This window comes from Ochlerotatus camptorhynchus, unplaced genomic scaffold, assembly GCF_037179485.1.
Source record: "Ochlerotatus camptorhynchus isolate MF236.1 unplaced genomic scaffold, CSIRO-AGI_Acam_v1.1 ptg000361l, whole genome shotgun sequence".
Classification (NCBI taxonomy): domain Eukaryota; kingdom Metazoa; phylum Arthropoda; class Insecta; order Diptera; family Culicidae; genus Ochlerotatus; species Ochlerotatus camptorhynchus.
In genome coordinates, this window is record NW_027040849.1 from 1,059,568 (window position 1) to 1,085,105 (window position 25,538).

General features: G+C 37.6%; 1 protein-coding gene across 1 annotated transcript; it reads right to left on the reverse strand.

The window, feature by feature from the left end:
- Positions 1 to 1,015: 1,015 nt before the first annotated feature.
- Positions 1,016 to 24,342, reverse strand: LOC135709522 (DAZ-associated protein 2). The gene is made up of 4 exons (XM_065231922.1): positions 24,130 to 24,342; positions 23,412 to 23,467; positions 1,939 to 2,274; positions 1,016 to 1,847 (listed from the first exon to the last, which is right to left on the reverse strand). The coding sequence occupies exons 1-4, from the start codon at positions 24,149 to 24,151 to the stop codon at positions 1,659 to 1,661; spliced, it is 603 nt and encodes a 200-aa protein (XP_065087994.1). The 5' UTR covers positions 24,152 to 24,342; the 3' UTR covers positions 1,016 to 1,658.
- Positions 24,343 to 25,538: the final 1,196 nt, after the last annotated feature.

Genomic DNA, 25,538 nt, shown 5'->3' on the forward strand with positions numbered 1-25,538 from the left:
AAAAAGTGCTGGAACTAAAGCGTGCGTACCAGCTGTGGTTAAATTTCGTGACAGATGTGGCTGGTAATTAAGGTAAAGGGAGAGAGATTTGAATTAAAGTATGCTAAGTTGAAGGTTATATGTGTAGTATATCCGGAATATACTGATATCAAAAATGCATGCAAGCGTTCAATCGTTATGACCATTTTTAACCGTGACAGTTATTTCGAATCATCCTGTATTTAGAAGTGAAGACATTTTGATGATCCCTCCATACCACCGATAGTTTACGGTTTATGTCTAGTCACCTAGGGCCTGGCCTAGGCCCCCCTTACCCGTAATCCTAGTTATGCCTATGCATGTGAACTAGTTTTTTACGGACATTTTTTCATTCGCCACTCTTGATCTTCATAGCGCCTTGCTCTTGACCTCTATGTAACATACGCTAACTGAGCTTCAAAAAGTTTAAAAAAATACCTTATGCGACAATTAAATAAAGAAGTACCTAAGCGCACAAAAAAATATAACCTGATTGCTTGTGAATTTTTGGTTTCCCGGACAATCTTACAGCCTATCACACGATACACGATTGCTTGAAGTGTATTGTTGTTGTTGTTAATTTTGCGTTACACGAAACGAACGCAAACGAGCTCAGATCACACCGCGTCAGACGCGTGGTACCTTGTAGAACCAAACGAACTTTTTTTTTCTCTTCGAACTAGGACGACGAAGGACGTCGATTCTTGCTCTGTTCCGTGGTAGGTATATGGCATTGTTCTGTTGTAGGAAAATGATAGTTAGGAAGTTGCTTTCGGGAGTAGGCAGGCACCTTTCCTGCTATCATATGTTGGTATGGTTGATTTTTTTTTCTGCTGTGAGCTGGTTACGCAAATTAAGGAGGGCCTTTGATGTTATCTAAATTAGTTTGTGTGCTTCGATCGACTGTCGCAAACCATTGTTGACTAATTGAAATCTTCCTCTCTTCGGCTACTACTTGTTTAATGTGTGCTGTTTTGTTGTTCTGTAACTGATTCGCTCAATATAAGTAGGATATTGGTTAGCTTTTTTTTTGTTCTGTCAGCTGGTACTAGTTTTCTTTTTAGGTGAATAATATTGTGCTATATTATTCGAATTTAATTGATAACTGCTGCATTCTCGTTAAATTGGTACATTGTAACTGTCTTCGACCTTCTAAATGGTCGTTTTGCCGATCGTTTTTGTTTATCATCTTACCATGGTTAATAATTATTCAATAACTCCTTTTTGTGTTGTAGTAGTAGTACTTTTTTTTCTGCATCAACTAACTTCGTCGTCGACGTACACAATTCGTTACAATTCGCTGCGTTTGCATTTCAGAAATTTATTGTTTATATTTGCATTATAAATGGGGTCAAAATGTATAATCTAATAAAAAAAAATGGAAAGGAACAACGGAGAACAAATAATCAATTATTTTTGACTAAAAATCGAAACTTATCAATGGCATTTTTTCCTGGCAGTGAGGAACAAAAATATATTAACTGCCAGGTGTAAATAAACTGATCGGGGGCTACTTCTACATGAACCAATCAATACTAGAGAAATACGGCATCACTGGATAAGTGGGTTTTTTGTGTGTGGATCCACTGAGCAGCGCAAACAATGATTTGCGTTCACCTGGAGCCCGTAAAGGCTACAATTTACCAGAATGTAAATCCAGCTCCATTGCCACCGTGCACGAAGTTGTTCTTCTTTTTGGTCATCACAACTTGCTGGCCTTGCATCGCGGCTATCTGGGCTGGGTTGGGGGCGATTCCGGGTGGTGGCGGAGGAATTGTGGCCGCTCCTCCACTCTTACCAAAGCGAGCACCGGCGTCATACATCGTACCCTGACGAGAAAAGAAAGCAACATGTTAATTGTGGAGCCCCAAGAATTCAATACCAGCAGTTCCATTGTTTGGCTACGACAGCGAAACTCACCTGCACCTGGTACATTGGCGTCTGATACACTTGTGGTTGTTGCGCTTGTTGTTGAGTGGCGATCGGATATTGATACATCGTCTGGTGTACGGATTGAGCTTGGAGGGCCGCAACGGCAGCCTGCTGTGTGGCAGCGGCGTACGGTGGCGGCGGGGGAAGATGATGAGGAGCAAACTGCATCGGGGCGGCCTGCTGTGCGGACGGATTCACGCTCCAGCTGTTGGTATAGAACGGTTGCTGGTGAACAATCCCCGGCGGGTATGGTGGATAACCAGCTGGTGTCATGCTAGTTACCACGGAGTTGTACGATGGGGGTAGCTGTGCGTGCGCTGGAATCTGAAAAAAAACATAGGTCTTTCGTTAGGTATGATTCAATTTTTGAAATAAACAAATTACAAAATTTTAAATTCCGAAAATAAAATTTAAAACTGCAGATTTTGAAGAAATTGCATCACAGTTAGCAACGAAGCATTAAGTACAAACTGCCTCCCAGTCCGCATCTTGCTCTCTTGCCGTGCGGATCTATTTGCTTTTTGCTGAAGGAAGTGTTACTACTACCTAAAGCTACAACAAATTTAAACAGCACTTTTCAGTGCTCAACCTATCAAATTTCTAACTTGTTCAACTCTTATTCCTCATTCCATATCGAGCGCTGAGCCAGTTAACAGCGTCCTGGTCTCTTCATACGACACTCGTTTTTTGACCGCGTTTCCATCGCTCTCGTTGTTAAAAAAAAGTGTTCAGGTGAATCGCGCACGGTTTTCGGAAGCAGCTATCGTAAGCTGAGTCTTACGAATAGACTGTCCATCTTTAACCCAGTGATCGATCATCATAAAATCACAGACAAACAGACGTAACTATTTGAAAAAGTTTTTCTTGAAAACATAGTATCGTAAAACATAGGACCTCAGTAACGACATCTCTAGGGCTTCTCGCGGAAAACAAGCAATATTGCAAATATTGCATTAAAGTTCTATAGAATGTATAGCAACGTTAAAGTGATCCGATGCCAGCGCTGCAGCGAGTAGTTCGCGGAACTTATAATATTCAAATCAACCGTTAAATGCGTGAACTAAGATACACAATGAAGAGTTACGTCTGTTTGTCTGTGATAAAATCATCACCATCATCATCGCACCAGCTCCGTCAATAGCCGCATCGTAGCAGCAGCAAACGGAATACCTAGCTGCTCCGGCTGATAGGTTGTTTACACAACCGGCATAAGTATTAGACAATACATTTTGCAAGTCCATTGCCTCCCTATTGGAAGATTGCCGTAACAGTTCAACGTAGATGTCGCCACTGCATGATGATGATAATGTTGACAGACTGCATATAAAATTCGTGAAAATTAGCGTTAAATCATAATTTTCATCAAGCCTGTGTAAAATTCTTCCAATATAACATTCGAATTGAAGAAGAAAACGTTTTTACGATCAGACTGATGTGCATCTTTGACTTTTCCAGTTGAACTTTCATAAGATACCTATATTCATTTCATTTCGCGGCTCCAACAATGCTGCATCGTAAATATGATGTAAACAGAAGTAAATTGCTCAATTACTCAAAATAACAATGATTTGTCATCTTGCTATCACTTTGAAGACCATCTAGCACCATTTTATAGTATGGTGCGTGTTGAGTAAAGCAAGTTCCGTTGCGTTTTCCGTCGAAAATTGTGAGTATCAATATGTTTGCTAAGAAAAGGGCAAAATGAACATTTATTGAATATTGGCGTCCTATACAGCCAATTCTCCATTACCACCAGCATCATACAACCTTTCCTAAGTAAATTCACTTAATTTCCACTTTCATCCTAGTGGAAATCGCTCATATTCACCATTTTCCGAAAAATGCAGCTGCGCAGGAGGTAACCTCTCCCTGTGGGTGCAAACTTGTTATGCATAATTTTCCACGAAAACATCTCCGATCGATACCGAAATAATAACAGTTAGTTTGCAAACACGTTTTCTTACACGATTCAAGCAAAAGTTTCCACGGGAAATTATTAGTTTTTCTTTTTGGACCGATATGCCTCAAAAATCGTCTGTTTTACTTGGAAAATTTGGAAACTATCCTCCTTCTAGTAGTTCTCACTTTGAAATGTAGGAGGCGAAAGCTTGGAAAAGTTTCACTGCAAGACGCCAATTGTAGTTTTGTTTTGCCTCGTGGCGCGTGGCTCTGTCTCTCACCCCTGGTAAGGGAGTATGGTTCATAGTGAGACAACTTGTTGAAACTAGATATAAATTTTTTTCTCGATTTTTTTTTCTCTTTAATTTGCTTGTACGCCGTGCAAAATATTTAATTACTAGTAATTAAAATTAATCAATTGGAGAAGGTTTTTATTTGTTTTCCTTTTTAAGCGATTGCGCACAGCTTTTGCGCAACACTTATGGCATCCCCGCATAAACAATAACCATAAGATGCGCCTAGCCACCAATTCGGGATATCATCCCAATTTTATGTGGTATGGTCGCACCATCTAAGATATCGTCAGTATATGGTACACGTTTATTAGGGTCTTCCGATGCCAACGTTGCGCGAACCAGGTATTACCAACCACTTTCGAAAGGACCTTTTTCCGGCCTAAAAATAAACCTTTGAAAACTCTCGACATTTTGAGAGACTTGCTGCGTAAGTATCCAGGAATCTCGGTACATAAGGAGAGATTCAACAAACTGCGTGTAGAAGCACCGAATTATGATGTAGCAAATAAAATTGCTGATCACCCCTCCCCTTGGCTAGTTTTTGCACCTTGCTGTTGGTGGGCGGGCTTAATTTCATGCTTTATAGTGGAGTGTTGGAGACGGTAGGTTTATGGTCGGCGTTGCTGGCTCATGCCGCGATAGAATGGCGACATGGGCAGGCGATGGGGATTACTAAGCTTCCCCTCTCTGATAAACCGCTGCATGAGAGAACCAAAGATCTAGTCTAGCAGTGATAGTATCACACTTGTTACTCCTTTTATTGAGAGCCGCGTCGTAGTACGCTTACGTATAGGCACTGACGTTGGGTGTGATACTGGCGGGTTTTGCCGCAAATCACTCTTATTTTATTTATTTTTTACGCAGATAGATTTATTTGGGTTTGCAAGGGAATTATACTATTGAAATATTTCAGAAAGTGCCCAACAGTGCTCCTTCTATTTGCGTGACAAGCTTTCATTGTTGTTTTCATTGAAGTATTACTCAGGAAACAATGTTAAACATAATTTTTGTACATGGTATTGTAACTAATCTTATCTATGCTTCATTTTGATTTGGGATAAGTGTTTGAACTATGGCTCGGGATTTCCACTGCGGTGTGCTTCTATTGTGACATACCCATATGTATTTTTGTGGGGCCACATAGTGGAAACGTGAGAGCGTAGTTGGAACATTTACCCTATACAATATACAATTTAAAATTAGCTTGGAAACTAACTTCAAAGTGAAGCATTTTAGTCACTTGAAGGTGTCATCTGGGACGAACAAAGATATAAGATAAGATATGTAAAAGCCAGAAGTACTTGAAACACGTTAAATTGTAATTTAAAAGCATGGGTTATGTAGGTAGATTAGAGATTTCAGTTATTTATTAAATAAACTTCAATTATAGAATTCAGAAAGTTAATTAACATAAGAGATAGGACGCGGGGGGTCCACTTAGGGAGGCGACTAGCCTATGAAGTTGTATAATAAATCTTCCTATTTAGTGTATTTGTTAATTACAGACAATGTCAATAGCGAAAGTCATATCTTCAACCAGGCGCTTACGAACAAGTGAAGTTTTAGGAAAGATGTGTTAAATATGTTGATAGGTTTGAAATAAGAATTAGGATTGTTGTGCTTTAGTTTTCGGTAAGGTATGATGTGTCAACAAAGCCCTTTTGAGCAAATTTTCAAACATCAAATTGATTGAGTGATTTATTGAAAGACATTGCGTTGCGAAAATTGACAAGTCATACAACTAACATAGTAGTAGTAGCAGTGTCGCATAATCTTATCACAATTGCTGCAAATAGTGCTTGAGGGGCCAGCAGGGCTGAATACGGATCAAAACTAACATAACTACTAACACTAAAATGATCCCGGAACTAACACTTATCCATTGCACTTTTAGCTATTTATTAGTTTTATTTTTCTACTAAGTCATTTATGCTTCTTTCTATTGTTTGGATCAAGTACAACTAATACTAATCTACCTTTATGTATGTTTTACTCCCTTTTAACCCATTATCTTTATGAATGGCGAATCATATGACGTGAGACACGTACAAGCTGGAACTCAAAGAATTACTTCGAACAGGATGTCAAACAAATTCAGGACCAATCCAAATGAGACCAGAAACCAACAAAGCATCTGGGAGTTATATATTCTGGGAGAGGTATTTGATAAATAATCAAAAAGTGGTAAGTTAAAATCAGAGCCAAGGATCATGAGAGGTAATTGTCAATAATTCATTAATTAGTAGAAATCTCGATAACTTTTTCAAGGGAGCGTATCGGCTTTTGTAGGCGGTGCGTTTGGTCGTCGATTTGGCTTAACTGGCACTATCATCAGATAGGGGAAATTTTCCTCTACCTGCTGGTGGTGTTGATAAGCGTGTGCGAGATGCCGGTTGCGCCGGATCGACGATCGGATGCATTGTTTGCAGGAGCTGGTGCTTCCCTTTGAAAAAGTAATCGAGAAATAACCATATTATCCTGTAATTGATATTACTATTTTTATATATCAATGAAATTAGTCATGACAGAGTAACAGATGGGGAAGGACAATAGACACAAGTTGACACAATAAACAAGACAAGTGGGGGTTAATACACAAGAAAAATGACAAAATAAGTGACGACAGAAGACAAGACTGGGACAAAATCAACATTAAAAAAAAAAAAAAAAAAATGCGCAATTATATTATCAAAACTATTTGGATCAGCACAAAAACAACAGTGACCAAATGGGCACCATAGCCTAGGAACGTCTGTGTGTTGATTTAAAATAGAGGCTCATAGAAGCAAAATTTATCAATAAAAGGGGTCCAGTGTAGAGTTTTAGCAAGTTGCTGCCACTGGATCACTACAAAAAAAAAAAAAAAAAAAAAAAAAAAAAAAAGCAAATAAAATTGCTGATCACGAGTTGTTCAGTGTTGAGTACAACATCTACATCCCTTCTCGAGATGTGGAGATAGAAGGCGTGGTCTCCGACGCGAGTCTGTCTGTCGAGGACTTGAAACGTGCCTCGGGTTGTTTTAAAAACAGAAAAGTCACACGCGAGCTTGTAAAGATACTGGATGTTAGGCAACTGCATTCAGTGTCTTTACAAGATGGCAAATAAGTTTATCAGCATTCAGACTCGTTTCGGGTGACTTTCGCTGGTTAAGTTCTCCCAAACATTGTCAAAGTTGATGTTGCTTTTTTTCCGGTGCGGTTGTTTGTACAGAGGGATTATAATTGTACCAACTGCAAAAGGCTGGGACACTCGGCCAGCCATTGCGGGAACAAAACTCGTTGTGGCAAATGTGGTGAAAACCACAAAGAGGATTATTGCCACAAATAATCAGTAAAATGCGCTTACTGTGGCGAGAATCTTCACCCCTTGCAGGAGTGCCCGATGTATAAGCAGCACTCCGATAAAGTGCAGCGTTCAATCTCAGGACGCTCCAAGCAGACATATGCTCAAATGGTGAAGGCTGCATCAGCCGTCCAAAACGCAAACCAATTTTCGATTTTGTCAGCTGAAGAATCGGACTCTAACTCATCCGATGAAGGTGATTCTACGGTGGTACACGCTCCTTCAAAAATGGACGGATCCGCAAAAAGAAAATGCCCCTCCCCGAAAGTGCGCCGTAAGAAAAATAAAGTCACCTCCAGAAGATTACCAAATTCCCAGGGTAATGGGGATGAAAAAACGAAACCTAAGGCTCCTGCTGAACCAATCCCTGGATGCAGCAGGAATTTTCCACCATTGCCCAAAAAAGATAAGAAAAATAATAAAGCTGCTCCTCAAATTTCTCAAAAGAAATCCAAGTCCGAACGTGGTTTGCTAGCTTTTTCGGACATTGTGGAATTCATATTAAATATGTTCAACATACAAGACCCTCTTAGAAGCTTAGTTTCTGCCTTGCTTCCAACATTAGAATCATATCTTAAGCAATTGACTGTTTCATGGCCCCTCCTTGCATCAATCATATCTTTCGATGGATAATTCGTCGAACGAGGTTGAAGATATGATCACTGAGCTACAGTGGCACTGCCGTAGTCTAGTGCCTAAACTAGACTCGTTCAAATTTTTACTTCACAATTCTGATTGTGATATATTTGCTCTCTGCGAAACATGGCTTTCTTCCGATAAAGAACTCAACTTCCACGATTTTAACATTATTCGCCTGGATAGAGACGATTCTTATGGAGGAGTACTTTTAGGGATCAAAAAGTGCTACCCTTTCTACAAAATTTCCCTTCCTGCTCTATCCGGCGTCGAAATCGTTGCTTGCCAAATAAATGTGAAGAACAAAGATCTTTGCATAGCTTCAGTATACGTTCCACCAAGAACCTCCATTAGCCGTAGTCAACTCTGGAATCTAGTTTCGATTCTTCCATCCCCAGTATTAATTCTGGGTGATATGAACTCCCATGGTACTGGGTGGGGCGATCTATATGACGACAATAGAGCGGCTATTTTTTACGATTTATGTGACGATTTCAATTTGACTATTTTGAACACTGGTGAAGCGACACGTATAGCAAAACCTCCGGCTCGAGAAAGCCGACTCGACCTATCTTTGTGTTCAAGATTGCTATCATTGGATTGTCTGTGGAAGGTTATCAATGATCCCCATGGTAGCGATCATTTGCCAATCATCATTTCAATTAAGTGTGCCCCTCACTCTGCAGAACCATCTCGAGTTCCACTTGATCTTACAAGGAACATAGATTGGCATAAATATGCAATAGATACGCTTCCACCATTAGAAAAATATCGATTCCTCGCCGATTTGATATACAAAAGCTCACTGGAAGCACAAAAAAGAAAAGTTCCAAGTGCGCCCTTCAAAATGAGACCAGCCACACCTGGATGGGAAGAAGAATGCACAAAATTGTATGTAGAAAAATCTGATGCTTTCAAAGCTTTTCGTAGACACAAAACCTCCACATACTTTGAGGAATATTCAAAGTTTGAGACAAAGCTGAAACAATTAATCAAAGCAAAAAAACGCGGTTTTTGGCGCAATTTCGTCGAGGGACTCTCACGAGAAACCTCAATGAACACCTGCGTAACCGCTCATCTTCTAAAGAGAGTGAAGAATACTCCAACCGATGGATATTCGATTTCGCTAAAAAGGTCTGTTCGAACTCAATTCTAGCACAACACATTCTTCGAGAAGCGTCTCCGAGCGGCAGCTCTCTGGATAGACAATTCACAATGCTGGAATTCTCTACGGCTCTTCTTTCATCGAACAACTCCTCACCGGGAAGCGATATGATTCAATTCAATCTTCTGAAAAATCTCCCAGATATCGCTAAAAGACGCTTGCTAGACTTATTCAATTCCTTACTAGAAAACAGCATTATACCGCCTGAATGGAGACAGGTCAAAGTAATAGCCATTCGAAAACCTGGCAAACCAGCGTCTGACCATAACTGCGATGCTTTCGTGCATTAGGAAATTGTTGGAGAAAATGATCCTTCGGAGACTCGATCAGTGGGTCGAATCAAATAACTTGCTATCAAATACACAGTTTGGGTTCCGCAAGAGCAAAGGAACAAACGATTGTCTAGCGCTGCTTTCCACAGATATTCAACTGGCCTTTGCGCACAAGGAGCAATTGGCTTCAGTATTCTTGGACATTAAGGGGGCTTTTGATTCAGTTTCCATTGAAATTCTGTCAGACAATCTGCACAGATGTGGACTTTCCGGAATTTTAAATAATTTCTTGTACAATTTGTTGTCAGAAAAGCAAATGAACTTTTCCCTTGGACAACTGACAACTTCCAGAATTAGCTACATGGGCCTGCCCCAAGGCTCATGTCTCAGCCCTCTTCTCTATAACTTTTATGTCAAAGATATCGACAACTGTTTGGCAGAACGATGCATGCTAAGACAACTTGCAGATGACGGTGTGGTTTCCGTAAGAGGTCCACATGCCGTGGACTTGCAAGGACCATTGCAAAGTTCCTTAGATAACTTGTCGTCTTGGGCTAGGAATCTAGGGATCGAATTCTCGCCGCAGAAAACTGAACTGGTAGTGTTTACTCGAAACCAGTACCCAGCGCAAATGCAAAAATCTTTTGGACAGAAACATTACTCAATCATTGTCTTTCAAGTACCTTGGGGTCTGGTTTGATGCAAAGTGCTCTTGGAATACCCATATTACGTATTTGAAGCAAACATGTCAGCAGAGGATCAACTTTCTCCGTTCAATTTGCGGCGCATGGTGGGGTGCTCATCCGGGAGACCTCATAACGCTTTATAAAACAACAATTCTCTCTGTTCTAGAGTACGGCTCTTTCTGCTTTCTCTCGGCAAGAAAATGTCACCTAATAAAATTGGAACGAATTCAATATCGTTGTCTGCGTATTGCTCTAGGCTGTATGCACTCAACGCATAACATGAGTCTCGAGGTTCTGGCAGGAGTAACACCCCTCCAGAACCGTTTCTGGGAGCTCTCTCTCAGAATACTAATCAAATGCGGAGTGACGAACACACTTACAATTGCAAATTTTGAAGAAATTCATGGGCTGAACACACAATCTCGATTTATGAGAATCTACCACCAATACATATCGTCAGATATGTGTCTTCCTTGTTACACTCCAGACCGTGCTCACTTCACCAATCGCAGTTCCTCAATTGAATATGATATGACCATGAAACAAGCAACTCATTCCGATCAACTTCGACCTATTATTATCCCGCGTATTTTTACTAAAAAGTTCCAACACGTCAATTGCGTGAAAACAAATTTTACAGACGGGCCCCGTCTCAATGGATCAACTGCCTTCGCGGTGTCTTCAATGAAAACTCTAACCTTGTTCCGTATTTGTTGCTGAGCTGGCAGCATTCAACTTCGCATTTGGATGATTTCCAATATGCCCACATACCATTACTTCATCTTCTCGGATAGTCTCAGTTCGATCGAGGCTATTCGGTCGATGAAACAAGATAGGCACTCATTTTATTTCCTTTCAAAGGTAAGAGAGCAGATGAGTGTGCAGGTCGAAAGATCATATATGATTATCTTTGTATGGGTCCTATCACATTGCTCAATCTTAGGCAATGAAAACCCGAGCAAAGTCCAGCATCAAAATGACATCAAACTGAAATCATAATTTGATTTCAGTTTACGTAATGGACAAATTTGATACCAAATTTTGTTCTCATTTTGCTGTACATTTGCTCTTCAAAAATATGTTGTTGCGGGTTTGTTTTCATTGCCTTAGCATAACATCAAATTGAATACTTGTTTTGTTATCAACAGGAAAAATTAATATCAATGTTTGCTTTCACTGATAGCAGAAATAGTTTTCAATGTGATGTCACAGGAAGATTTGTTTGCTCTCAATTTTGATATTTTAACCGTTAAAACGGCCAAAACGACAGCAACCTGAGTAATCATTATCAGCGAAATCACAACATCAAATTTAGATTTCAATTTGATCTCAGACTTTGCTCGGGAAGGCGGACTCTCTCGCAAAGTCAGAGTGCGACAGAGTACCCTTTCGAGTTGGCAAACCGATTGGGACACTGGAAATCTTGGACAGTGGTTACATTCAATTATTCCTAACGTTTCTTCAAGAGCGTGGTTTAAAGCATGGGCTTAAGTCGGGACTTCATTCGCGTGATGAGTAGACATATGTCCATCCACTACTCGCTAGATGCTCATCGCAATAAAATAAACTTCGTGGACAGCAACATCTGTCGGTGTGGAAACGGTTACGATGACATCGATCACGCAGTTTGGCAATGTACGGAGCTAGAGAGCGACTTTTGAATACCCTCGAGCCTCGAGGCCCAACGAAGACAACCCTATGTTCCTATCAGAGACGTGTTGGGAACTCACGATATCTGCTATATGCAGTCGGTTTATATGTTTCTTCAAATGTCTAGTATAAGAATTTAATTACTTTGTCTTTTGTCTCTCTTTATTAGTTTTTTGTCGTGTCCCACCGTCTCGATGAGTCTCATCGTCGTCCACTGGTCACCCACCATTAGAGTGATGCAAAATTTAAAAGTTTCGCTCCACAATACTAAACAATTCCAAATCGGATCTTGACTAACCTCTCAAAATTTGAAACCATTTGGTGAGAAACTGAGATGGCACAAACCATTTGAAGTTTGTATGGGAATTACAATGGTAAAACCAAGATTTTTTTTCATGTCTATCTAATAATTCACCATATCGGTCTGCTTCAAAAACTTTCAACTGTACTTGTAGGAAATAATCCCAGCTACAACTTTGCTCAAGACCACTTTTTTGATTAAATGCAAGGATCGAAAGTTATCAATGATTCAATGCGCTGATGTCTTATGATCATGCTCAATCAACTGCTCAGCAGGCAACATTCGTGTTTCTGGGGCGTTGAATAGGACACAAAAATCATGGCTACTATGTCACACTGCAAAATACAGTGTTGCCTACAGAGCAGCTGCTTGATCATGTCATAAGTTTACCAATCTCTTGAATAATTAATAACTTTTTCCTGTCTCATTTACCATAGAAACGATCTTCAACAAAGTTGTAGCTGAGAAAATTTTCTATAAGAATGACTATCGAACTGTTTCGCAGCTCAATATGGAAAAAGACTAGAAGGCAATGAACAAAAAGTTGAGATTTCCCATAGTAATTTACATGTAAACTTCAAATGGCTTGTGCGATGTCTGTTTCTAACCAAATGAGTTATAACTTTGGGAGGCTAATCAGGACCAGATTTGAAACCATTTAAGCACTGTGGAGCGAAAAAGTCAAATTTTGTATCAGTCTACCCACCATAGCCGGTCGAACTCCAGACGAATCTAGAACCGAACTACCATTCATACTGGCGACAACGCTCTGATGAGACAACGAAAACCCACCCCTAAGCTCCTCCCCTGATCCTATCCTTCGACTATGTACCCTTCTAACCTCGAGTAAGCCGCGAGTATTCGGCCCAACTTCTACAATACATAGAATTAAGTGAATTTTGTTACAAACAAAGAACAATGAATTATCGACTCCGTAAAGCTAGCGCGATTGAGCCTTCCAAATAAACGAACTGGATAAAAAAAGCTATTACACCTGATTTGAATAAAGAGAGTTGATAAAGCTCGTTGAAGTATCAGTCAGTAACTGTTGGTTATAGGAATTCATCAACAAATTCATCAAATACCTAGTGTGTTAAAAATCGGACGCAAGTTTATTCACCTTGTTTATTCTGCAGGAAGCCAAATTTACGTAAGGTCTTATTTCCTCAAAAATTTCAATTAAGCACATCCAAGACCTTTAAAACTAAAACAAATTTTATACTTGCACAGGGCTACTCATGGATAAGGTAGCGTACTACAACGTTCAAGCAAATTGCTGTAATCCCTTCGAAATAGATGGCCACAAAGAGGTGAGGAAATCTTTGCGGTGTGTTACTCAGAACAATATGTTTGAGTAACATTCGAAAGGCATGCAATAGCAGGCCTGGTAGCAAACACTGCTGTCAAATAAAGTGAGTTAAGTGACCATGTTGAAGAAATATTTGACCAAATAGTGACTTAAAGTTGTAAAAATAGTGACTAAAAAGTGTCCTAAGAGAAAATAAATGTTTGATGTTTTAGCATTAGCATTAGCATTATTGACCGCCCACGGTTGCTACTCTGTTATTACCAGATCAGCTGCAATTACACAGAGAACCAACAAATGATGTTTGGGACTAACATTCATCCTCAATGTGTAAAAACTGAAGATCTAATATTTAGCAATACCAGCGCCGGCCGTGTCCGAATGCAGGTCCAATAGGGAATGGGAAGGAATGTGTTGACGTGATACTCGCTGTGAAGGAAACCGAGAAATCCTCTGCGCTTCCACGAGAAATCACTGGGATGTTGGATGTGGGGAAAGGTTTGCAGCAGCAGGGATCGTTTTTGGTAAACTAATGCTGATTGTAGTGATTTATAATAGGTACACAAACACAAAAACGCACGCATACACACGCACACACACGCACTCGTGAGTATAAACAGAATATAAAATGATATTTAATTGAACTATAACTTAATTTTAACTTAACTTTAACTTAACTTTGACTTAACTTTAACTTAACTATAGCTTAACTTTTACTTAACTTTAACTTAACTTTAATTTAACTTTAACTTAACTTTAACATAACTTTAACTTAACTTTAGCTTAACTTTAACTTAACTTTAACCTTACTTCAACTTAACTTTAACTTAACTTTAACTTAACTTCAACTTAACTTTAACTTAACTTTAACTTAACTTTAACTTAACTTTAACATAACTTTAACTTAACTTTAGCCTAACTTTAACTTGACTTTAGCTTAACTTTAACTTAACTTTATCTTAACTTTAACTTAACTTTAACTTAACTTTAACTTAACTTTAACTTAACTTTAACATAACTTTAACTTAACTTTAACTTAACTTTAACTTAACTTTAACTTAACTTTAAATTAACTTTAATTTAACTTTAACTTAACTTTAACTTAACTTTTACTTAACTTTAACTTAATTTTAACTTAACTTCAACTTAGCTTTAACCTAACTTTAATTTAACTTAACTTTAACTTAACTTTAACTTAACTTAACTTTAACTTAACTTTAACTTAACTTTAACTTAACTTTAATTTTTCTTTAACTTTACTTTAACTTTACATTAACTTTACTTTAACTTCTGTAGGGTAGTTCATCTCTTAGCTGAAAAAGTGAATATTTATAATATAAATGCAAAATTCAATAATACAATTGAAATATTATAATACAATCCTAGAGGTGTTTCATCATCGAAGAGCTGAAAGCAAACTTAAATAATTATAATCCATACATCCCGCATGCCACCACCCGATAATTTAGAAGAGTGGTTTAACCTAACATTAGAATTATACATTAAACTGGTGCATCAATAACCGCAACTGGACCTGAAGTATTACATCAAAGATTTGCATACTTGAACAATGTAAAACATATAAATATTTTGTATATAATTTAATAATGTAAAAAATATTATCAATACCGACATCATAAGTAATGCAAAACAATATATGAATATAAATATTCCAACTAATATAGATTAAGTTGAAGTATGTAGTAAGAGTCTGGATCCACATTTAGGGCAAGTCATGAATCTAAATCCTGTAATTTGATAATTCAATCGAAAGAATCAACAGCATGGAATACGGAATAGACTTATGTCATATGATTTAATATTATATAGTAGCATTTAAAATATGACATTGAAAGAAAAATATATAGAGCGCTAGGTACCGAGCACCAACAACAAAAATACATTGGATACGTGTTGCCATAATCTGATCCACACTGCTGACGCCTGAAATAAAGTTAGTTAGTGAGATAATACGAATCTGAAAAATACTTAGCATCATAGCATCAAAACATAAAACTAAAAACAAAGTGACCACCTCGACCATCATGATTGAAAAATATTAATTTAAATTAATTCATGTTAAATTTTAACACATTTCAGCTGATCTGGCAACATCTGGAATCGTAAATTTATGCTTGTTCCTCATGGAGCATCTCATTCGTACTCTCCTGCGTTAGTTTACGCTTTTCTGTCGCTTACACACAATCCTTCATGCAACTAGCCGAGCTATATTTTAACCATTTTCTCCATAATCAACGGAACCGCAAAAACTCTCTTATGAATATAAATCGAAGGAAAACGAAACACTCATAAAATGACTAAAATCTCACGCATCTATGAGTAGCTGCTAGTACACAAATGAATAAAAGTTATTCATTTATAAGCAAGAGACACTCATAAGAGGCGTAAAAAATAAATAAAATAAAAATACCCAGATTCTAGGGGTATCCCCGCCTTCCCCGAATATGCATACCTCATAGTAAAAATTAAGTACTTTATAGTCATTTTTTGCGTATTTTGCGGATTCCGTGTAGTAAAGTGGTCCCACTACACGCTTTAAACGCTTTAAGGTTCAATCCACTCCCATGCCTCCTCGAAAAATTCAAAAGCAGAACACCACCCCCACCCCCACCCCCAACGCATCACTTCTGACTGCAAAAAGCTCGCGTCATTCTTTTCCCTTTGCTATTTTACAGAAAATGACGCGAGCCTCCCGCAGTCCGAAATCATGCGTCGAAAAAAAAAACCGCCTCCGAACTTCTCGAAAATGCACCAAAGTAAACTGAACCTTAACTGCCACCAGCCTCACACATACGTATTGCTTTCTCATCCATACCAACACCATGAAAAGATATTCCAGATCAATGAGCTGGATTATCGAGGTGAAGCAGTCGGTTAAGTTGTGTGAGTAAAACCCCTGTACGATACATGCAATTAGTGACGTCACTAATTGCGTTTACGTTGATTTTTGGATTACTAATAAAACCATATTTCACGATCTGCTTCACCTCGCTCTGTACTCATTGATTCCAGATGACGTTGCTAATCGCAAATGTGCCCCAATAAACGAGAAAAAAAAACAGGTTCCTAAGGCTACCGTCCGCAAAACAACCAATCCCCATGGGAACATTGCTGAAACTGCATAAGTCGCCTATCTTTCAATAATTCTAGACCAACAACTGAAATAGGCGGAACAACCAAACGTAAGCAATGGCTCCAATCGCAAACCTCTGGAGAATCAAAACACACCCACGCAAACCAACAACACCATTCGATAATTTCTCTATCAGATGGCGGTGCTAGATCGCGCGGATGGTCTCGACCCTCGAGAACCCACGACTAAATCCACCGCTCACACCTCAATCGTTGGTCTAGAATTGATGTTTTCGTCCACCATTGCTTCTAGAGCTAGTTGCGTCTTTCTAAACACCACAAAACCCGCCCGAACGCTCCTCACACGCACACTGCAACACTGCTTAATGGTTTCCCACGCCGTCCATCCTCTAATGTGGACCCTACACGATTGCTTTTATTGACAATAATCGTATTGTCAATACATTCAATATTGACGTCAATACATCGGTATTGACAATATTTCTGTATTCACATCATCAATATTAATATCAATAATTCCCCTTCGCGTCAATATATTGATACGTGTGGGGTTTGCTTAACACATCCCCGTCTAGAATATAAACATGGTAAGCACCAACACCTGTACCATGTGAAACGGCACCCCGAGGGCATGAAGCGAGTTGAAACTGAAATTTTATAAGGCGAATCTAAATAAACGAATGAAGTTTGATCACTCATCAATTTAAGTCCCGCAAAGTTGGACAAAACTACAGGTCATCTCGACAACCTCAACACCCAGAATGAAAGTATAATTCCCATAGAAAACAAAATTTAAATACAAAATAAAAATAATTAAAAATACAATTATTGCAGTTCCACCGTGCATAATTTCCGAAAATGTATGATTATACTTAGCTTTGTCTGTAAGTGTGTTCTCGCAGCTACATTTTTGTTTCGCCACATTCCTCAAGGCGTTGCGTTGACTGAGGTTCTCTTTCACTCCTCGCACCTCTACCTGAACTCTTTCGTTCACCATAGCCATCTCATTCACGACAAGGCATCAATTCGGATGCCATTTTCCATTTCATTTTTTTACACAGGAAACAAGCATACACACACCGCGAACTTTAACACTACGGGATTGCTACATAGCACACATACACACTGTAGCACTTCCATTCTTCGTTCGCTTCGAACTTTTTCCAGCATGCGTTAGGTAAAATTTACAAATAAAACACCTCCTGTGAACGATTTTAAACTTTGTGAACCGGACCAGATCAATAAAGCCTTTGAAACCTAGATTTAACTAGAACCACAAGCACTGAAACACCTCAATTCGCTCAAAACAAACGTGAAAATGGGAGCTAAGTCGACGCACATCCAATCACGACGGATAGTTGATCTCAACTCAGAAAATAAATGTTTGATGTTTTAGACTTATAAGTATTTCATAAACACTTATGTACGATATGAACCTTCAAAGCGAAAGATTCAATAGAAAGTTCTCTACTAACTACAAAACTTGGAAAACCGGGAATCCTCAGGAAATTTTATTTATCCTTAAAATACCTGGAAGGCTCAGAGAATTTAATAATTTTCTTACTAAGGATATTTTAAAGAAAAGAATGAATTTTAAAATACAAGTATTTAATTTATTCAATTTCGTTATTTTCATTCACACTTTGAACTTTATAAATCCACAGTGGACTAATCTTCAGTAACAAATAAATTAAAAAAAAAACAGAGACTTGATATTTTTTTTCTTCTTTGGAACATGCATATTTTCTAGAAATTTTAAATTTGAACTAGTTCTGGACTTAAAAGCTATAATACTTCAAGAAATTTTCAAGAATCTGAAGTCAAATCCATGTACAGTTTAAAAAGCTCGTGGAATTTTATTATACTTTTTAAGAACCTCATTTCAAGGAAGTTCTGGGAAAAAATCTTTCAGAAAAACATCAAATGCAATCTGCTTTTAAGGTAGTTCTGAGGAATTTTAGATTTCTTGTGAAGCCTGATAGTTTTGAGTAGAATTTCATTAAACCCTGAATTGAATTAAAAGCAAATTTTAATGAAAAATCTGAAAATTTTCAAGGAGCACAACTCCTTCAGAGCAAAATTTCAAGGGCCTGCTGAGGATAAGTTTGTGTTTGTGGGAGAAAACGAATCCCCTTGGAATCTTTTTGAAAATATTAAAAGGAGGATTACAAATAAATCTGAGAATAACTCCAGAACACCTTCAAAGGAATTCGGAATATAAATTCAAGAGGGTTCGCCAAACAAATTATGAGAAGAAATCTAAGGAATTTGTTAGAAGAAATGTCAATTAATTCTTAGGAGACTTTCAATGTGAGTAGGAAGGAGTGAGATTCAAAAGCAAATCTGAAATGAATTCAATGAATATTAGGAGAATTTTTTTAAGGGTTTCTTATTGTGGAGAATTTCAAGGTAATTCCGAGGGAAACTTAAAGAAAATTGAATTCGAAGGATAGCTTTATTGAAATGTTGAGGAATATTTGAATGATAATCAGAATGGGCTATTCTGAGGTCTTCAGAACTACTTGAAAGTTCCCCAACTGTTCCTGAAGTTAATGGAACTGCCTTAAAGTTCTTTTGTAGTTTGAGAAACTAGCCGGATGCTCACAATACTTTTCATCAAATTCTTAAACTTCCCTGAACTTTATAGGACTTCCTGAAGTTTTCTCATGGATCTCCTCTAAACGTATAACAGTTCGCTGAAGTTCTCTAAATGTCTTTGAAATTTATGTGACTTCTCTTATGTTAACGAAACTGCTCTGAGGTTTTTTGTTCTTTTCTGAAATTCTCAAAACTTCTCTAAAGTTTTTGCAGTTCTCATGAACCTGCGCTGAATTTAATTGAACCACCCTAAAAATGTTTAAGCTTCAGTGAACTTCTGAACGTATGCGAAGACCTCAATTAACTTTTAAACGTCTCTGAAGTTATTGGAAAATCTGGTAACTTCTTTAAACTTACTACTAATCTTCTGAAACTAATGGAACTGGCTTCCCCAATTCAAGAACAACATGTGAAAAGGGCATACAAGCTTTTTGTAAACAAGCCTTCTTATACCCTTTTCTCGCCACCCATATGACACCAACGCAAACCATCAACATTAGCGGGTCGGAGAAGTATTCCCCTTTCCGATGATATTGTTGGTTTGCGTGGGCGACCCTCGGTTGGCGAGAAAAGGGCCTGCAAATTATTGTTTACAAAAAGCTTGTATGCCCTTTTCACATGTGGCTCTTAAATTTTTGAAGCTTATTAAACTTCTTTCAAATACTCCCGCATTTTGCTAATCTTCATAAAAATTCCTGAAGTTCGCGGATCACTCCTTAAGCTCCATAGATTTCTATAAAGTTCTCGAAATGTTTGTGAAAACCACTGTCCTTTTGTGCAGTTTTCGAAGTTTTTTCTAAATTTCTGGAACCTTTGTACTCTCACAATTTTCATGGAATTAAAACGAAATAATTAATATAGTTCTATGATTTTCACTGAATTTCTGAAGGTTCTTAAGGAAACTTTCCTTAAATTATCGACACTTATTTAAAACTTCTTTAATAGTCTAGACTTCTAGACTAGGACCTGGTGGTATTGAAACTGCTTAAACGATTATTGAATTTCCTTAAATTTCTCTAGGCAGTCCTGAATTGAACAGTATTTTTTAATAACCCGCAACTTTACTAAAATCAAACTATTTGCCTTGAAGTTTCGACAATTTCCCTTAAGTATTATAACCATTATAAACGCTCACTAATTTTCCCTGAAATTATCAGTGGTTACCTGAACTGCCGGTAATCGCAAGTCAGTCCCATCTGCATTTTTTTTTAATTTTGAGTTAGCATCATTATTCAGTTTATCTTTCTATGTTTTTTGAGATGTGCTGTTGAAAAAAGGTGGTTTGTTCAGGAAAAATGAAAAACAATACCAAGTCAAATTGTCCCACAGCGAAAAGTAACCGTAAGGCAGTCCCATTAGAAAAAATAGGATTTCATTAAATAAACTATAAGCCAACGTCACAAATGTTTTTAGGATTGCTTATATAGAATTCAAATTGTTAGACAATACATCGCATCATGAGATTTGTCTCAAGACAGATTTTGTCCACATTCCCTACTAAGGTATCTAGAACATGTCCGGATGTGGCCAATATAGTTCTTACGATACTCAGTTTGACCGCCAATGGATATATCTTTGAATTATCATGTGATTTTATGTATCGCTTGATGGATTTTGATTTAAAAAGGACGTACCACTTCCCCGGGGATACCCGGAACATGTCCGGGTGTGACCAACATGGTGCTGGTCACTCATCATGACTCTTATTGATCTTATTTTTGAATTCGCATGTGAATTAATTTATCTCATGGTGGGTTTGGCACGTTTATGATAAGCTCTGGTCTGATGAAGACCCATACTCACCGGAATATGTTCCGGCCATTGCTCTGGAACCAGCGGAACAAATCCAGAAACATTCAATAACGTTCTATAGGACCGTGGTATCTTTCTACTGTTCAATACTGTGCTAAACTAATGCAACATTGTCATGGAATTGTGACTGACTTGCGGTTATTTTTCTCATTGACGTTAAATGTAATCGCAAGTCAGTCCCACTCAGTCAGTCAGATTTTGACCATAAAATAAAAATTTCACTATATTTTTCCAATATTTTTGGGTAAACATAGATGCATTCTATCACATTGTACGTTTATTTTTAAATTTATCCCTCCAGAATAAGTGTCAAATCAGAAAACATGAAAAATCTTTGAACGCCGTTTTCTAATTTCCAAATTTTTACAGATGGGACTGACTTGCGATTATGGGCAGTGAAGTTCTCTTAATTTGTTTAATAATCCGGTAAATTTTTTGATATATATATATATTCATAATTCCCTGACATTTCTAACGTTTTCGGATCAATCATAGAATTCATGGAATACCCCACCCTTCCACGGAACTCCACAAATTTGCTTAAGTTAATGGGATTATTATGAAACTATCTAAAAGTATCTAAATTTATTAGAAGTTCTCTGGAATTTCTTGAAGATATCACTGCTTGCTAAAATTTTTCGCATTTTTTTTTATTAATGGAACTTTGTACATTTTCTCGAATCAATTAGCTAAATTTTCGCATTTTTTAAGCTCTTGAAATATCCATGATATAACACGCTTAAAATACTCCCACGTTTTCCGGATGTTCATATAATTTTTATCACGTACTAGAAATTCTCTCGGAGCTTTGCTGAAGTTTCCGGAAATTTCCTGAGTTTCTCGGAACTTCTTCAAGGTTTCTACAATTTCTTTGAAATTGTTTGAACCGCTCTTTGATTCTCTAATCTGTCTTGATGTTCTCGAAGCTTCCCTAAAGCTTTCAATTCTATTGAAGATCTCGGTTCTGCTGCTCGGAAATAAATGGAATTCCCGTAAAAATATTTAAATTTCCCTGAAATTCTCTGGACTTCTGTGAAGTTTCTGTGCTTCTGTGAATATTTCCTTAGTTTCTATAAATTCTCTGAAGGACTCTGTACTTCCCTGAAATTCTCGGAACATCTTAAGAATAATTCTCGATTTTTTTTCCAGCACATCATGGAACTATCCTTAATTTTTCTAAATTTACAATTAGATAGATCTTGAAACTGCTCCAAAAGTCTGGACTAAAGCTACGGAAACTGCTTTTAGGATCTGAAATTCCCCAAAAATCTCTAGATCTAGCTTTTCTGAGGTACTTAGAACTTCTTAAAAATGTGTACAATACCCCTCATATTTCTCAAGTTCGCTTGACACCTGTGAAGATCTCTGAAATTCTAGGAACTTCATAAAAGTTCCCGAAATTTTTCGGATGCTAAAAGAACCGCTTTGAGGTTCTCAATGCTTCCAGTAAGTTCCCCATATTTTCAGCGTAGTAACTTCCCTTATGTTCCCGAAGTTTGTTTATGGAGCTTCACTGAAATTCTCAGCATTTTGAAACCGTCCGCGAAGAATGCTCGAGGTTCAAGTGAAACTCGACAATTTCTTTTCATTAAATTTTGAATTTTAAGTTCAAAGTTCTAAATTCACAAGCTTTTGAAACATAGAAAAAAATTTATGATCTTGGGCTTGGTTTTTTTTAAATTTGTCCATGGGTATTTTTTTTTATTCCGGACTTCAAGTTTGGAAAAAATATACTATAATTTAATGGTCTTAGAAAAGAACTCAAGATTTTGTGATATGATTTTTTTCGATGTTTGGACGATAAGCTAGGATATTGGGATCAAGGGGCAAGAAAACAGTATTTAAAAAAAAAACTAATACATATAAAATATAGGACTTTTTGCACTGCGCAATGTTTGTTTTACGGATACTTTTGTTTTAAAGTCTAAGTCAAGAAAATTAAAATATTAAAACATATTCAGATATATTCTGATAAGATTTTTTTTTTCGAAATCTCAGCAAATGTTTGAAAAGATCCCAGGCAAGGGAAAAAATGAATAAATTCCAGATTGTTAAAAAAGGCCCTATTTTCTCGAAATTCTAGAAGAAAATATATCAAAATATTGATCCACGGCAAAGTTCGAGTGGTAGAACTGTAGAAGTGCTCAAAGAAAACAGTTGAGAGCCGACGTCGAGTCCCAGTATCCCTAATAAAGCCAAGCAGAACCGTAAGGACAGGGTACCTAAGTAACCATATCCGGAATTGTTTCGAACTTTACTAAGCATAATCGCATATGAATAGGCAATCAAGCAAACATGACACTGATATGCGGCTTTATGCAGATTAGAGATTGAACTATAAGTTGGTCAGGGATTCAATACATTTCACGTTTTACGGGACTTACTTGGCTGTTCACATATTGCTGATATGCGCCTTGTTGAGCCGCATCGTATGGATAACCTGAAAAACATATAGAAATAGCGTTAGCAAAAGCGAACTGATAGTGATTCATAGTCAGTTAAATGTCACCAACACTATTAAATTTCACATTTTTTAAAAATATATTCTATTGAAGTGGCTAACAGTAGACAAAAGCTTTTACCCATTCTGTAGATTAATTTTTAAGTCAGTTCATAGAATATATTTTTATATTTTTTTATCGATCTTTCTTTTTGCATAAAAGCTATTATTACGTCGTAGTACAATATTGTCAAAAATAAGTAGATACCTAGTGCATCCGAACGGATGTGCAAGAGCCTCTTTTCATATCGTTCTTATTTACACCTACTACTATTATTCGTGCACCAACACTAATCACACTTCCAGAGCAGAAGAACAAAGATTAGTGGAGGTCATTAAAAATTGATTATTCATCAGGGCAAAGCTGAGACCTAAGACCAAGGGATAATAAGCCATTCTTCGGAACTAGATAATCTACAGCAAGTCTCAGTGGTTGCATTCGGACGGGATGAAGCCATTGAATTTCGCAAGTTGAATATATACTTGAAACATATTTTCTAAGAACCTTGTGATAATCATGTCATGTTTTTTCTTTTCGGCTGTATCAATGTTCGCTTCGCGTTAGCCACCATCGCGAAAAACGCTTTGCGAGTACCACTTACCATTATTTGCTTTGTTGTTCATGTTGTAGGATTATCTGCCCTTTTGCTAATGTTGTTAACTTGTAAATTTGTAACTATATATAATTTTTAATACTATATAAGTTAAAAATAAATACAAAATTGCGTTAAAGACTTTTCTCCTCCTTGGTAGTAACTTTAATATCGATTTGTTTGTCTAGAAAATGTCAACTTCGCTTGCTTCCCTTTTCGCGTTTGATATCGCTTGCGTGCGAAAGAGGGAGAAAGGGAGGGAGGGAGAAAAAGCGAGATAACTTTTCGCCCGGTTTTTTTGACGTGCTAAAAAGATTCGCCCGTTGACCAGAGTTGCCGGATATATTGGGCCGTATGAATAAAAAGAGTTTACTTTCCCGTGCTTTTCTTACGGGAAAAGTAAAGTAAACGCTTTTATTCATACGACCTGTTGTCGGTCAAGTTGGACACCGGAAAACCCCACTCGCGACATTCGATTTTAATCTAGTTCTGTGCGTTATTTCCTAAGAGGAAGAGGTGACAATTGGCTTCTTCCTCTTTTATTTCTATCTCTATCTCTATCTAACGCACATGAAATCGGCCAACACTGAACCAAATTGTCCACACATGAATGTATGATTATTGCTTCACTTGAGCCCCATACGGATTATTTTTCTATTTGAGAAAGATTATCATTCTCTGATTCAGCTTTCAAAGCACAGAAGAACTGAATAGCATCAATTCTGCAACAGGATGATTTTCATTCTGCACACTGTACACCATCAGTTCTAAATCAGCATGATTATCATCCATTCTTAGGAAGACTTGCAATGAACAAACGGTATGATTAACATTGAGAATGATACGGACTCGTCATACAGTTTCAAAATAAATTGTCATGCAATGTTCAAATGAAATATAAGTGCAATCTGAATGAAAAATATATAAAAGAAGAAAGCTTATTTTACAGTTTAAAAATTGTGATCATAACAAAATATATCTGTTCTAAATCGTTGGAACAGTAAATTAATGCTGTCAATGAAACGCTTTTGTTTTACAAGTTGAACAATAGTGTTATTCATTTATTTGATATATTTTTCTGCGATACATAACTTTTCTTCCTGGTTGGTCCGCCGGATAGTGTTATTCCGAATTCTTCGGTGGTCTCTCGTCCTACAACAGTTCCTTTCCGACAGAAAAAAAACCCGCACCACACCTTGCACCGGACAACAATCCAGCAGCAGCATCAAGGCAGGCGATCGGAATTGCTTGTTAGCTTCTAGCTGCTGTTTTATCTTGTTCCGTCCGTCCGTCGGACAAAACCCCACGCACACTCTCGGAAGCTCACGGATAGGAAAAAAAAAATAACCAGCCAAAAAACAGCGAAGAAAGGCTAGCACTGCGGCAGCAGCAGCCCGAAAGAATCTTTCGCACAATCC

Bases quoted from the DNA above. Each gene is read 5' to 3' on its own strand.
- LOC135709522 (XM_065231922.1), bottom strand. From the start codon at position 24,151: ATGAACAACAAAGCAAATAATG. The intron at 23,468-24,129 runs GTAAGTGGTACT...TATGTTTTTCAG, and splicing joins GAACAACAAAGCAAATAATG to GTTATCCATACGATGCGGCT. The intron at 1,848-1,938 runs GTGAGTTTCGCT...TTTTCTCGTCAG, and splicing joins CGCCAATGTACCAGGTGCAG to GGTACGATGTATGACGCCGG.